General features: G+C 50.2%; 1 protein-coding gene across 6 annotated transcripts in view; it reads right to left on the bottom strand.

Annotated features, from left to right (window-relative positions):
* The window catches only part of CPT2 (Carnitine palmitoyltransferase 2), a 421,879-nt gene that overhangs the window by 360,156 nt on the left and 46,514 nt on the right, over positions 1 to 15,209 (bottom strand). For all 6 annotated transcript variants that reach the window (XM_068384285.1, XM_068384278.1, XM_068384301.1 and 3 more), the window contains exon 2: positions 4,940 to 5,014. In XM_068384285.1, coding sequence (XP_068240386.1) covers positions 4,940 to 5,014 — 75 coding nt within the window. The remainder of the gene's footprint in view (positions 1 to 4,939; positions 5,015 to 15,209) is intronic.

Here is a 15,209-nt window from a genome sequence, read left to right as displayed (position 1 = left end):
CCATTCGGTATACCTTATCTAAAATGCTGTGCACAGATTGTCGGCGAGCACATTCCTCTAGTCTGGAATGAAGCTGGCTGATAGCGGCACCGAACGGACTTTGGCCCATCTTAGTGTTTATACTGTTAGATGGGAAGAGGCTGCGAGCAAGTTCCTTCTTGCTTGTCAATGTGAGCCTCTATGTGGTGTGTGGTATTGTCGCCCATCACATCACTGAGTGGTCCGTTAGGAACCGATGAGGCTGCTGAAGGACTGGAAATTTGGCCTTCATCTCTTAAGAGATTTAAGTGAAGGTACTTTCGGACTCTGACCAGAGGGCTGAGGTCGTGTGGTGCAGCACTAAGGTCCCTCCGCTCCTCTTTTGATGTGTTCCCCAGGACCGAAGTCAAGGGACTAAGCTGCAGCGCAAGGTTGCGCTGGTAGGTCGGCAGGTCAACAAGTCCAAGGACTAGCTGTAGCACAAGGTTGCGCTGGTAGGTCAGCTGGTAGGACGATCAGGAACTGATGACGTCCATGAGGGCCGATGGACCAGTAAGCTGACCTTCAGCAGTAGCACTCCTCTGAAGAGGAGTCTCTATGAGTGGCCCCTCTCGTGAACAAGAGAGGTGATCACTTAACAGGAGAGACTTGCCTAAGACTATACTCCGCCCCCGAAGGAAGAGAGACTCAGCAAGGGGGGAGTGTAGTCTAGGCGAAGAGAGCAACAGCAGTCGGAGTCTGTGAAGTGATTAAGACGCAGGCAGTTCTCCCTCGGAAGGGGGAAACAACCTTTCCTCGAAGATGAAGTGCTGATCAGGTGTTGCCACGGGCATACTTCTGAGAGAAGGGATGCCGCCCATGAGGGCCGGTGGATCAGCAAGCTGACCTCCAGCAGTAGCTAACCCTCCTACCCCCAGTTATCCCTCGCTAAATTTTAATGGCTCGTCATTTCAGCTCCGCCAAAAGTAATACCCTTAATAAATAGCGTGGATTGTATTCCAGTTATGGAACAAACAAATATTTATCCACTCGATAAACAATTGTCTTGTTACCAAGGCTTTTCCATTAGCCCTCCACAACACGTTTAGATTTTCCTTAGTGACTTTGTGGGTCTTGAAGGCTTGAGGAGTATCGGAGTGATACACAAGCCGGGGTTTCACCTTGCAATCCCCACTGGTATTTGCACAGAGTGCAAGGGTAAGCCTATCCTTCATAGGCTTATGCCCACGTAGCCTCTTTTCTTCTGCCATGATGTACGTTCGATGAGGCATTTTTTCCAAAAAAAAAGCCCAGTCTCGTCGCAATTGAAGACTTGCTGGGGACTGTAGCCTTCCCGGACAGTCAACTCATTGAACGTCTTAACAAAGGCTTCGGCCACTTTCGTGTCCAAGTTTGCAGCCTCCCTATGATGCACCACCGAATGAATGCTTGAGCATCTCTTAAATTTTTCAAACCACCCACGAGAAGCCTTGAACTCTGGGAGTTACTGCTTCGATGTTCCTTCTCCTTCATCGGCTTCGGCCTGAGCAAGCAAGAGATCACCGAAAATGGCGCTGGCTTTCTGGCAGATTATCGCTTCGGTGATAGCGTCTCCAGCCATTTCTTTATCCTTTATACCGACAAGCAGCAGTCTTCCCATCTCAACGTGGACGTGGTTCCTATTGCTGGAGAAAATAGTCACGCCCTTAGAAGGTGTTGCTACTTTGATAGCTTCCTTCTGCTTCAGGATTTTTCCTATCGAAGACGGATTTCGGCCTGATTCTTTCGCGAGCACACTCAACCGCATGCCAGCCTCATATTTCTTGATTATTTCCATTTTCATCTCCATGGAAAGCATCATCCTCTTCTTTCCCTTAACATCAGCGACTTTCTTGGGACCCATGGCTACTGATGTAACGTAATATCACACACGATAACAGTATGTACTGTAAAATTGTTACGAAAATGAAATCACAAACACAAAGTCAATGCGTACGATACTGCTTCCGGAACAAAAAGACATAGGATCACCAATGCATAGAGGCATAGATGCTGACCAATAGGAGAGCAGGATCTCATGGTGGTATTAGCATCTGAGTAGGGAGATAACCAATGGGAATGCAAGAGGATGGTAGAGAGTTTACGGGCGGGCGGCGCATGAATTTTAAAATCCGTCTCGAATATGGTCAAGCGCTCGCTCCGTACCGCCTTTTGTTGTCCAAAACATTTTTCATAATGCGAGTGAAAATTTCGTAAGCCGATTCCTTCGTATCGAGAGGTTTGACTGTATTTAATTGCTAAATACGAGTGATATCCTTCATGCTTTTGTTTCTAATTCTAATGGTTTAAATACAGTATCTTATTCAAACCTTCATTGGTTTCCCATTTATTATAAACCTCTTCATTTGCCCTTGCCTTTGCTTGCACTACCACCATTTTCACTTTTGTTTTTTTTCTTAATCATTATCTATCCTCCTCCAACTGTGACTCTACACATTTTTTTCTTTGCCTCCCTTTTATCTTTTACAATATCTCATACCTCCTCCACCCAACCACCAGCTCTCCTTTTTTTCCCATACTATTCAAGCTGTTTCCCATAGTATCTCCTTCCCATGCTTTCTAATCACTGATGCATTATGCCTCCACCATTCTTCCACATCTTCAATTCCTAGATCAACATCTCCCAACAACCATCTTCTAAACTCTGCTCATCATTATCCCTCCCTAATAATTTATACCACCTGATTTTCTTTATTAGTTTTCATTTTCTTTCTCTTTTCATCTTCAGGTCCATACACAAGATCCTATGTTGGGGGGCCACATGGTCACACCTGTGATAACTTTACAATTTTTAACTCCCGCCAGCTTTTATCCATTGTAAAAGAAGTAATCTGTGTGCATCTACAACAAATCCTGTAAGTTATCAAGTGTTCCCTCCTCTTTTTGAAAGACAGGTTCACTATTGCCATACTAAAAGATATGGCAAAGTTTACTAAACTCTCTTCCTCTGGGTTTCTTTCTCCAATCCCATGTCTTCCATGCACATGTTCAGTAATACTTCCATTTCAGACATATCCATTAAAATCTGTCCCCACTATAATCCTCTCATGCTTCTCCAGTTCTTGCATTACCTAATTCATTTCATTCCAAAAGCAGCTAATTTCTTCCTCTGTGCAGCCTACTTGTGGTGCATAAGCATTGATGATGTTCATTGTCTCCCCAACATAACGTATCTTTACTCTTATAATGTGGTCATTCTTCCTATTACTTTAGTTACTGCATTTTTCATTTCTCCAAACAGCACTACACCAATTCCATTCTAACCCTGCTCATTTGATCCACATTAGATTATCTGATCTACTTCAAGATGAATATGACAGCTGCTAAGGGACCAAGCAGAAAGGATAACATTTGACACACATCAGTTCTACCCGAGAGGGAAAATGACCATTCAATCCAAATTAAGTACACTTGAACAGATCTGTTCATATTATCTACCTCCCCTCTCTGAGGATAATGCAGACACTAAGGACTCTCAATAAGAAAACATAGCCATTTTTGTTTTAGAGTAATGGTAGTACCTACGCGATGGGATAGACCACCTATTCTAGGCCCCGAAAAGTCTCATTCATGTTTGATCTTAACAAAGGACATTCCCCAGCTCAAAAGCGTTGATGTGAGCGCCCACTCACACTAAGCGCACGTAGTTGAACGACGGGTAAAGCTCTCTGATTACCTTGAGTGAGCACTGAGGGTGCTGACAGAATGAGCATGTCTTTCAGGGCAACAGGAGTGTGAGCCCCAGAGGGTGAGCATGAGCCATGGCCTTGGTTGAGTTGAGAGAGTTAGCGTATACCGCTGCCCTCTCAACCCACCCAAGTGTGCGTTGAATGGCAATTGAACCTAGAGCGCATGTAGAGATAATTTGAGCACTGAGTACTCCCTGAGAGTGAGAGCGTTGAGAAATTGCCTGTCTACAAATAACATTCAAGTGAAAGACTAGTCCGTGCACGTGACAAGTCGCGTTAGTGCTTCTGCGCTACTCAGGGAGATGTGCTCTCAGGTAAGGACAACCTCTCGAGTTTGCAAGGGCATCTGCCGAAGGTCCCAAAAGGGTTAGCGAACTCAGATGGATGAGGACGGAGAAGGCTGTCCTTGTGTAAAGTTGCCCCGAGGGTAAGCGTGCTGGGGGAACGCTTGCCTGAGCGCTACCCTGGGGAGAATAAGGAAGTCTGTCCTCGTTCTGCAGCAAACTCACCCTAGAGGGGTGACCGCACAGGAGAAAGGCTCGCCTGAGTGCTACCCAGGTGAGGACAGGGAATCCTGTCCTCACTCGAAAAGCATTTGATCGCCAGACCAAATTGCTAAGCAATTGCAAAGCAACTGGATTCTATTAAAAAGGCTGAAAACGTTGAATCAACAGCACTTGCTAGAACACGTGTTGCTCACATGTGTCTGTCGGAAAACCCCGAAGAGTTGGCGAAAAGTCACAAATGGAAACAGATTACCTCATTGAGGAGTCTGATCTTAAGACTTTATGGAAGTCTAACTCCAACGATGCGAGGACGAGCTTTCACCCTTGACCAACCTAAGGAGTTGAAGAATTAAAGGGAACATGATAGTATTACTGTAATAAAGTTCCCAACTCAAGGACAATTCCCCGAAACGCCGTAGCGGTTTATTGAGAAGAGACCAAGAGTAAAGCTGGAAATTTTTCCAGTGTCTAGCCTGCGGGAACAGAGGTGTGTCTCCACAGACTGCTGAAATCAAAATGGAGTAGCGAGTGACCAAGAGGGGCGGTGCTTCCCCACTACCAACTGGTAACAATCAGTATACAGTATGGTTGTTCACACCTCATTGAAAGTTTTATCAGCAGTGCTCCCACTTCACTGAAGTCATATACTGTACCTATAAAAAGAACAAGGGTTTATTTTTGTGTCAGAACAAAGGACGTTATTTGGAAAAATTAAATAAAACTTACCTGAGGCAGTAATCTGTTTATATTTCTGCATTTTATAGTCAACATCCTTCTTTTGAGGTAGAGATAAAATAAATCCTGAAAAAAATAATTGGGAGACATCATTTACAAAAATATGACAAATTCATAGATAATTTGTATTTTTCCTAACCATACAAACCTTAGCTATTTAATTAGGGTATTACTTTCGGCGTAGCTGAAACGACGAGCCATTAGATTTTTAACGAGGGTTTACTACCCTCTCGCTAGTTAGCGAGGGGGTAGGGAGGGGTAGCTAGCTACCCCTCCCCGCCCTCACACACCGGTGAATAGCTCACTTTGCTTAGAGGTAGGACTTCCTGGGGGACAGGGCTGGCGGGCAAGTTTGATTAAATAGCTAAGGTTTGTATGGTTAGGAAAAAAGGGATTTTGACGAAGGAAAAATCTATTTCTGGGCTCCACCTGTGCCGCTCCGTGAAATACTCCTTTTGCATCATTTCTAAGGTATATAACTGCTATGTATTACCAGAGAAAAAAGTTGCATAGGAATGCCAGGGTTGAACCCAGCTCGCTCACCTAAATAGGTGTCGGTATAATACTGGGGCGTGTTAAACCACAACCAGAGGCCTCGTGCCATTTAGATATCTCCTCTTCAACATCCCTGTAACAGCGAGGTGCCGTTCAACACCCACCACTGAAAGCTACTACCACCATCTCAACCCACGCCAACTACATCACTGCTTTTCATAGCATCACTACGACCGTTTGTTGTGCTTTTTTGGCTCTGTGTTTTCGGTGGTTTGCTCCTGTTCTAGAGCAAGATGTCGGATACCCAAGATTCCTCATCCAAGTTAAGTACTAGATCTATGATTTTTGAGCTTCTGGAGGTAGCATTGCCCTTATCTTTATTATTATTTGAGTTTTCGTGTTTTCTCAGTTTCGATGGCCCCGCTACGCGGCGGCCATGTTGGCTTTGCTACCTCCTTGGCTCGTTCTTAACGCCTTGCAATTAGTCTTCTATACTAATTGTTATTCGTTTTGAACCTGTTGCGCTGGAGTTTTTTACCGATTAACACTTTGCTATACTGATATTATATTGATCACGTATCATAGCTATTTGAACTTTACTTTAGGTTTTGGCTTGCTTGCTACCCTTCAAGGCCGAGTACCTGGAAGGTTTTTGTTATTGCGTTATGGTGTTTTTTAATCTAGGATTTATTACTCATTACACCTAGATAAGAGTTACGCTATTAGTTCGAGTGGGACTCTCGCTTGGCAGTTTTTTATTCTAGTTTTTTGTTATCCTACCGATCTGCATCATACCCGATCTAGCCGTTGTTGGCCCCCCTGTCCAGCTCGGTACCTACCCGCGCTGGAGGGCTCGGCTTTTGTTATTTATTCTCTCCCTGCCATTACCCCTGCGTCCCTCTCTTACTGCATTAATTTAGCTTTCGCATGCCTTATAACCTAGTTCTACATGTTACATTATTTTTACATTAATTCTATTATCCGTATATGATCATTCTGTTTTTGTTTATCTCGTGGTTCTGTTCGGACAGGTTGGTACTCCTGTCCGCTCTCTGTCCCACGTGATCGCCTCGAGCCCCACCATTGGCTAGTTCTCGCTGGCTCCTCCCCTCCCCTCTATTGGTGTATGCCACCCCATACCCTCATCCCCCTCCAGGGATACCTCACGTCTCTCAGAGACTTTGGAGTCAGCTGTTTTGTTTTACGGGTCGAGTCCTCTCGTTCACCCCCCCCCCCCCCCAGGATACCTACTGACTCCTCCCCTTAGTCTGAGCCGAGAACAGCTGTCGAGGTTATGATCAAGTACGCTCACTTCCTACATGCCTTGTCGTAGCCGGGTTTTTCCCCTGCCGCCCTGATTGGCCATCGGTCGGAATACAAATTATCTACGAATTTGTCATTTGTTCCGTAACCGAAATACAAACCACGCTATTTAATTAGGGTGACTTAACCCTTAGGTAGGGTGGTAAGTCCCAGCCGTACTGGCTTTGGCTTTTGCCCGGGGACTCAGTATCTGAGTGTGTAGAACTCAAGATAAGGGGTCCCTGCACCTCGCAAGTGCCTTGCTCTGCAAGGACTGCGGCCTACGTAAGCTAGTGTGTGAAGGAGTGAAGTGTGACTCGTCCTAGGAAGTTGACCTGGAGTCCTTTAGATGGAAATCTAAGTTAGGACGATCCCAATACCACCTCGTAAGGGTATGGGGACGTGACAGTATTAACTTAATACTAGGAACACAAGGAAACATGGTTTACCTGCAGTGGTGTGAGGTCAGCTGTGCAGAGAACCCAGGATGCTACTTTCCCCAATAGAGGGGAGAATGAAGAAAAGAATAAGGGCCAGGCATACCTTTTCATTCATGCAGACTAAAACCGGGTAACAATGCCCTCAACCTTCTCCTACTTGTCCATTTGGGAGGCTGAGGTTTAAACCAGCTGTTGTGCCGCCACCACAGGGCCGATAGAGAAAGTATCGAGCCTCCTGTGGGTCACGTCTTGCAGGTAGTGGGCTGTGAAGGTCGTTTGACGCTTCCACACCCCTGCTTGTAGAACCTGCGTCACAGAGTAATTTTTCTTGAATGCCAGGGACGTAACGATGCCTCTGACATCGTGTGCCCTAGGGCGACGTGACGGAGGAAGGTCAGGATTCAGGGAAGGGTGGATAACCCTGCGAATCCAAGCTGAGATTGCATTCTTAGTGACCCTCCTCTTCGTCCTTCCCGTGCTCACGAACAATGCTTGCACTCGAGGACGGATTGCAGCTGTTATCTTAAGGTAGAGCCTCAGACTCCTTACTGGGCACAGTAGGAGATGGTCTGGGTCATCTCTTACAGAACGGAGACTCGAAATCCGGAAGGAGTCGAACCGGGGGTCCGGAACTCCAGGATTCTAAGTTTTAGCTACAAACTCAGGGACGAATCTGAACGTTACCACCCCCCATCCCTTTGAATGGGCGATGTCATACGAGAGACCATGAAGTTCGCTGACTCGCTTGGCCGAGGCCAGAGCAAGGAGGAACACCGTCTTCCAAGTAAGGTGGTGATCAGAAGCCTGGCGTAATGGTTCGAAAGGAGGTCTCTTAGAAGACCTGAGGACTCGAACCACGTTCCATGGAGGAGGTCTCACTTCCGACTGGGGGCAGGTAAGTTCATAACTTCGTATGAGTAGGGAAAGTTCCAGCGAGGAGGAAATGTCCATTCCTTTGAGCCTGAAAGCAAGACTGGAATAGTGGCATCGAGTGGAGGGATACCCCTTCCACGACACCAACCACAGAAGACTCTCCACTTTGCCTGGTAGACCCCTGCGGATGACTTTCGCAGGTGTCGAGACATCCTTTCCGCAACTTGTTGCGAAAAGCCTCTCTCTGTGAGGAGACGCTGGGTAGTCTCCAGGCGTAAAGTCGTAGCGAAGCTACGGCTTTGTGGAAGATGCTGGCATGCGGTTGTCTGAGTAGCTCGTGTCGAGGAGGAAGTTCTCTCGGGAGTTCCGTCAGGAGCTGCAGAAGGTCCGGGAACCACTCGGCGTGATGTCATAGCGGAGCTATTAAGGTCATTGAAAAGTTGACCGATATTCTGGTCTTGTTGAGTACTCTTCTCATCAGACAGAACGGGGGAAAGGCGTAGCCATCGATGTTGTCCCACCGTTGTTGGGAGGCATCTTGCCAGAGTGCCTTGGGGTCCGGGACTGGGGAGCAGTACAGCGGGAGCTTGAAATTCAAAGCTGTCACAAACAGATCCACAATCGGGGAACCCCACAAAGTCAGGACTTTGTTGGCTACTAAACCATCCAAAGACCACTCGGTACTCACTATCTGAGATGCTCTGCTCAGACTGTCGGCGAGCACATTCCTCTTGCCTGGAATGAAGCAAGCTGATAGTGGAATCGAGTGGACTTCGGTCCATCTCAGCATCTCTACTGTAAGATGGGATAGCTGCTGTGAAAAGGTACCTCCCTGCTTGTTGATGTAAGCCACTACCGTGGTGTTGTCGCTCATCACCACCACGGAGTGACCCGCCAGGTACTGTTGGAACTGCTGAAGTGCCAGATACACGGCCTTCATTTCTAGCAGGTTTATGTGGAGGCACTTTTCTGATTCTGACCATAGGCCTGAGGTCCTGTGGTTCAGAACGTGGGCCCTCCACCCTTTTTTTGAGGCGTCTGAAAACAGCATCAAATCCGGGGGGAGGACAAGAAGATCCACTCCCTTTCGTAGGTTTTCCTCTGTCAACCACCACTGGAGATCAGTCTGTTCCGCAGGACCCATTGGGACCAAAATGTCCGGGGAATCGTGACCTTGATTCCACAGGGACTTGAGTCGCCATTGCAGGGATCTCATCCTGAGGCGACCGTTGGGAACTAGACGGGCCAGAGAAGAAAGGTGACCGAGGAGACGTAACCACGATTGGGCTGGGAGTTCTTGTCTGAGGAAAGGAACTGCGAACCTCCTCAGCCTTGCTATCCTGTCGTCTGATGGGAAGGCTTTGTGGAGATTGGTGTCCAAGATCATGAAGATCATGCCTAGATATACCAATCATTGAGTTGGAAGCAGAGAAGACTTCTCGAGATTTACCATGATCCCTAGATCTTGGCAAAGTCCCCAGAAGCTTGTCTCGGTGTCGAAGAAGGGTCGACTCCGAGTCTGCCAGCATCAGCCAGTCGTCCAGATAGCGGAGGAGACGGATGCCGATCCTGTGTGCCCACGAAGAAATCAGTGTAAACACCCTGGTGAAAACCTGAGGTGCTGTGGAGAGACCGAAACACAGCACCTTGAACTGGTAGATCTTGTTGTCTAGGCTGAATCTTAGGTACTTCCTTAAAGACGGATGGACTGGGATCTGGAAGTACGCGTCCTTCAGGTCCAGTGTACACATGGAGACTTGTGGTCTCACCGCAAGTCTGACCGTGTCCGCCGTCTCCATGCTGAACGGGGTTTGTTTGACAAACCTGTTCAGGGCTGAGAGGTCGATCACTGGTCTCCAGCCTCCAGACGCCTTCTTTACAAGAAAGAGTCGACTGAAGAGGACTGGGAAACCGTCGACGACATCCTGAAGCGCACCCTTCTTTAACATGGTCTGGACCACTGCCGTAGGGCTTGGCCCCTTGCCGATCCTAAGGCAAAGGAGCTCAACGACACTGGATCCGCCATCAGGGGAGGTAGAGATATTATGAACGGGACGCGATATCCCTGACCGATTACGGAAATCGTCCAGGAATCGGCCCCAAGTTGCTGCTACCTGGTTGCACAACTTTGAAGGCATCCCCCCACTGGTGGACATGCAGGGGGACTGCCAATCCGGCGTTTGCAGCCTCAGCCGCTCCCTCTAGGATTCTTTCCTCCCCTGTCTTTGACAGGAAAGGGCTTTGACACCGTTGCCTTCACTGCCACAGCCGGTTTCGTTGTCTTGGGCGGGCGAGGTTGTTGAGGTGCCGGAGGTTTATAGGGCTAAGATGTAAGAGCCCTATGAAGGAGGGAGTCCTGGTTGGACTTCCTCCACCTCTCGGCTGCCTGCTCCAAGTCTTTAGGCTCGAACAGGTTCTTCCCTAGAAGGGAAGAATGTCTGAGCCTGCTGACCTCGACGGCTGGGACCTTCGCGTGAAACCTCTCTGCCACCGCATCACGACGTTTCTGGATTGAGTTGGCCCACAAGTTCGAGAGTTGGTGGGCCAGAAACTCAATGGTGCGTATGCCCGAGAGGAGGAAGGTCTCCAAGGCCTTCCTGATGCTCTCCTTAGACAAATCTTCGGATCGCAACAGGATGCCAAGAGATCCCAGCCAGAGGTCAAGCCACGAAGTAACCTGCGTGGCACACTTCGCGACTTTCTCCTGGCTTATGATCTCAGTCGCCGAGAAAGTCACTTGCCGGATGGAGAGTCTCTCAAGAGGGACTCCCTTAGTAAGTCTTCCACAGAGTGGTGTAGGGGAAGAGCTAAACAAGCCTCCTCCAAGCTCTCGAAGTACCTCCTCTGTTGGACCCGAGGAGGCGGGAGGAGTTTGTTGCCAGCCGTTGGAGGCGAGCTCGGAGAGCTGGCCCTCGACCTTATCCCTGGCACTCTTCACCCCTTGGGACCAGGGCAAAGCTGCACTGGCCTTAGTGGGTTTCTGGGTGCCAAACAATCGGTCCAGAACCATGTCCTTGCCCTCGCGAGGAGGAATCTCAGGATCGGGAATCCTATTGAGAGGCCTCATCAGGGTCAGGACTTGCCAGAAGGCATGCTCTGACTCTAGTGGCTCCCCTCTTGGTGAACTGGCAGCGAACTCTCCCGTCCCCAAAGGCTCTTCTTGGGGGGACACGTGGACGTTCTCCGCGGGTCTGGTAGGTTCTGGACGGATCCTTGAGGATGACTTGGGTACAGTCTTGGAATCCTTGGGTTCCCTCCTGGGAGGAATACAGGACTCCAACAACGACGTTTGAGGGCTCTTCTCTGCTCCCACCTGGGACGATTCTCCAGCGCGAGGTGGGGTAATTTCCATTGATGCTATGGGAGAACGCCTCACCTCGTCTGATTCCCCCGAGGACGGAAAATGCTCGTCCACGGGAGAGAGAGAAAACGTCTGGGGGGGAGAGGGGGCCTTCCCCAAGGACGTCCGAGGGGCCAGCTTGACCCTCGGAGAAGTAACCACGGTTTCTACTCCTCTCTTTCTCTTCAGTGTGGTCGGAGCCGCCATAGTTTTGAGCCCCATCTCAGCGAAGGCAGGTTTGACAGCCTGCACAACAGCTCTGATGAGGGATGCAAACCATGGCTGCTTACTGACAGCAGCACTGCCAGAGACTCCCTCTGAAGGGAAGGGGATCAGGTGATCCTTAGGAGTAGACACAACTGCAGGACCTGCCTGGAAGGAAAGGAAAGCAGCAGAAAGTTGGTTCCTGGACCCATCTGGCGATTTCCCTCCCTCCTGCGAGCGCGCTTGTCTGAACTTGCGGGGGGGGGGTGAGGATGACCTGGCTGCTCTTGTTCCTGTAGGCTCGCGTGGTAGCTCGCGCGGTAACTCGCGCGGTCGCTGTGCCTCCCGATCGCGCTGGGGATTGCGCTAGTGATCGCGCGACAGAATCTTACTACGATCGCGCTCGAGCGATCGGTCGCGTGAGCGCGGGGATGATGGGGAGGGCGCGCGCGGGCGAGCGTTGGCGCGCAGGCGAGCGATGGCGCGCAGGCGAGCGATGGCGCGCAGGCGAGCGATGGCGCGCAGGCGAGCGATGGCGCGCAGGCGAGCGATGGCGCGCAGGCGAGCGATGGCGCGCAGGCGAGCGATGGCGCGCAGGCGAGCGATGGCGTGCAGGCGAGCGATGGCGCGCAGGCGAGCGACTGCACACAGGAGAGGGTGCGCGCGGGCGCGTAGGGGATCTCCGGGATGGCGAGAGGGCGAGCGGGCGCGCTGGCGAGCGATGGCGCGTAGCCGTAGGAGCGCGCAGGCGCTCAGGAGATCGAGGGCGCGCAGAAGCGTGATCAAAAGAATCAGGAAGCGCAGGCGGAGGTGCAAGCGATTGCACGCGTGAAGGAGAAGGTTCGCGAGCGCGTGGGCGAGCAGGATCTCGGCGAGCTCTAGGCGAGCGCCCATGCGCAGGAGTGTTACCCCTAGCGCGTGACCGAGCAGGAGGGCGCGCAGCAGGATCTGGTGTCTGCGCGCGATGGCTGACGCTGAAGAGAAGGAGAGGCTTGAGTCTTCCTTCTTGTGCCCAGATCCAGAGATCGTGGGCGCGCAGGCGAACGATGGCGTGCAGGCAAACGCTGGCGCGCAGGTGAAGAGCGCTGGCGAGCAGGAGATCGTGGGCGCGCGGGGCGCGCATCAGGATGAGGGCGCGCTGCTGTACTCTGGCGAGGAGAAGACCGCTGGCAAACAGGAGAGCTCTGGCGAGCAGGAGAGCGCTGGCAAACAGGTGAGCGCTGGCGAGCAAGAGAGCGTTGGAGAGCAGGAGAACGATGGAGAGAAGTCTCAGCTGCAGAGGTCTCTGGGGCGTTGTCTCCGAAGATGAAGTTCTCCGTAGAGAGAGCTTCACCGCAAGAGAGCGCTTGCGCGCAATTGCAAGCGAGCGCACAGGAGAACGTTGAAGCGCAGGGGATACCTGGCGCTTATACCCCGAAGGGACCGGTGCCCTTTGGATAATGGGATGCGTGGGCGCCCAACGCGCGTCAGCAGCCAGGAATGGAGACGGCACATCCGAAGGTCTGGCAGGCGAAGGAGAACGATCGGCAGAGGTGTCCAAGGATGCAACTGCAACGGTCGGAGCACAGGGAGGAGGATCCTCTGCGGGAGACTGCGATGGCGAAGAGCCGAAGAGGCGCCTCCTAACTCCCTTGTGAGGAGAAGGAAGGCCTCTACGGCAAAGGGGAAGGCGAGACTTTGCACGGATACTTCCTCTAGGGGCAGCAGGCAGACCATCATCAGTCCTCCAAAGAGGAGTCTCTGTCAGTGAACTCCCCCGAGGGGGAGAATCACCTGCAGGAGAGACCGTAGGACTTAGCTCCTCCCTCGAAGGATGTTCGGAGGGAGGAACTAAGCCTTCAGCTGCATTGGGAACCAAGGCAGGGGTTTGACCCAACTCGTCGGAGGCCCCTGCCACAACAATGTCGACGATAGACAGGGGGTCAACCTCCGCTATCACCGGCGACTGTTTGACAGCAGCCCCCAACTGGATTAAGTCAAACAGGGCTTCCCTGGAGGGCGAGCCCTTAAGCCCCAAGGAAGCCCAAAGCTGCAACAAATCATCATTATTCACAGAGTTAAATGATAAATCCTCCCCCGAAGGAGGAGGAGAAGCTGCCTCGCTATGGGAGGCAACTCCCTCTCCCGAACCCCGAGGTCGGTCAACAAAAGAACGGCCTACGCTACCACTCGACGGTATCTCGGAAGAGGCCGCTCGAGCGGGAGCTTCGGAGGAGGTTCGGGCTACGGAAGAAGAGCCCCTGGATTTTTCTTTCTTCAAGGAAACCCTTGAAGGAGAAAGATCCCTTTTGGACTTCTTCTTCCGGTGCCGGGAAAACCTCTCCCACTGGGAGGTAGACCACTCCCTACACTCACTGCATATTTTGTCTCTGTCACACCATTGGCCCCTGCAGAACGGACATAAGGTGTGAGGGTCTGTTTCGACCGCCGACATATTAGTGCCACAAGGGCGGTCAGGTAATCCGGGGCACTTCCGCATAATGGTAGAGGCCAACTTCCAAACACACACTGAAAGAAAAAGCAAAAAGATTAAGGCTGTCAGTAAGCGAGGGTGTGAGCAGACACGTCTGTTCATCACCCGAGCCAAAAGCAAAGTGAGCTATTCACCGGTGTGTGAGGGGGGGAGTGGCAGCTAGCTACCCGTCCCTACCGCCTCGCTAACTAGCGAGAGGGTAGTAAACCCTCGTTAAAAATCTAAAGGCTCGTCGTTTCAGCTACGCCGAAAGTAATACCCTAATTAAATAGCGTGGTTTGTATTTCGGTTACAGAACAAATGACAAATTCGTATGTAATTTGCATTTTTCCTAGCTATACAAACCTTAGCTATTTAATATGATATTTTGATTATAAAATAAATTTTTGAATATACTTACCCGGTGAATATATAATAGCTGACGTCTCGGACGGCTCGACAGAAACACAAAAACTCGCGAGCGATCGCCATAAAGGTTGCGGGTGTGCCCACCAGCGCCGACTATCGGCCAGATACCGCATATACTTGTAAACAGCTCCAGTTCTTCTCATTCCGCTGGGTCTCTATCGGGGAGGAAGGGAGGGCCTTTAATTTATATATTCACCGGGTAAGTATATTCAAAAATTTATTTTATAATCAAAATATCATTTTTAAATATTAAACTTAGCCGGTGAATATATAATAGCTGATTCACACCCATGGTGGTGGGTAGAGACCAGTATTAATACAATAAAGGCGTATATGCTTAGAGTTTTTGACAATTATATCATAACAAAACCCAATTAAATATAGGTACCTGGTAAGGAAGCTGACTCTGACGATTACTCTGCCTTATTAGTCCGCTTTCCTCCCGAAACCCAGCCATCCTCTCAGGATGCTGAAAGACTCCCAGGAGCTGTTATATCCAGGGCGACCACCCATACAACAGGACCTCATCAAAACCCTTAATCTGGGCGCTCTCAAGAAACGACATTTGACAACCCGCCAAATCAAAAAGGATGCGAAAGGCTTCTCAGCCTTCCGTACAACCCAAGACAAGATTAAAAACATTTCAAGAGAAGATTAAAAGGATATTGGGATTAAGGGAATGTAGTGGTAGAACCCTCACCCACTACTGCACTCGCTGCAACGAAT

Source organism: Palaemon carinicauda, chromosome 1 (assembly GCF_036898095.1).
Source record: "Palaemon carinicauda isolate YSFRI2023 chromosome 1, ASM3689809v2, whole genome shotgun sequence".
Lineage (NCBI taxonomy): Eukaryota > Metazoa > Arthropoda > Malacostraca > Decapoda > Palaemonidae > Palaemon > Palaemon carinicauda.
Note: the sequence above shows the minus strand (reverse complement) of the source record. Positions and strands in the feature narration are given on the sequence as shown.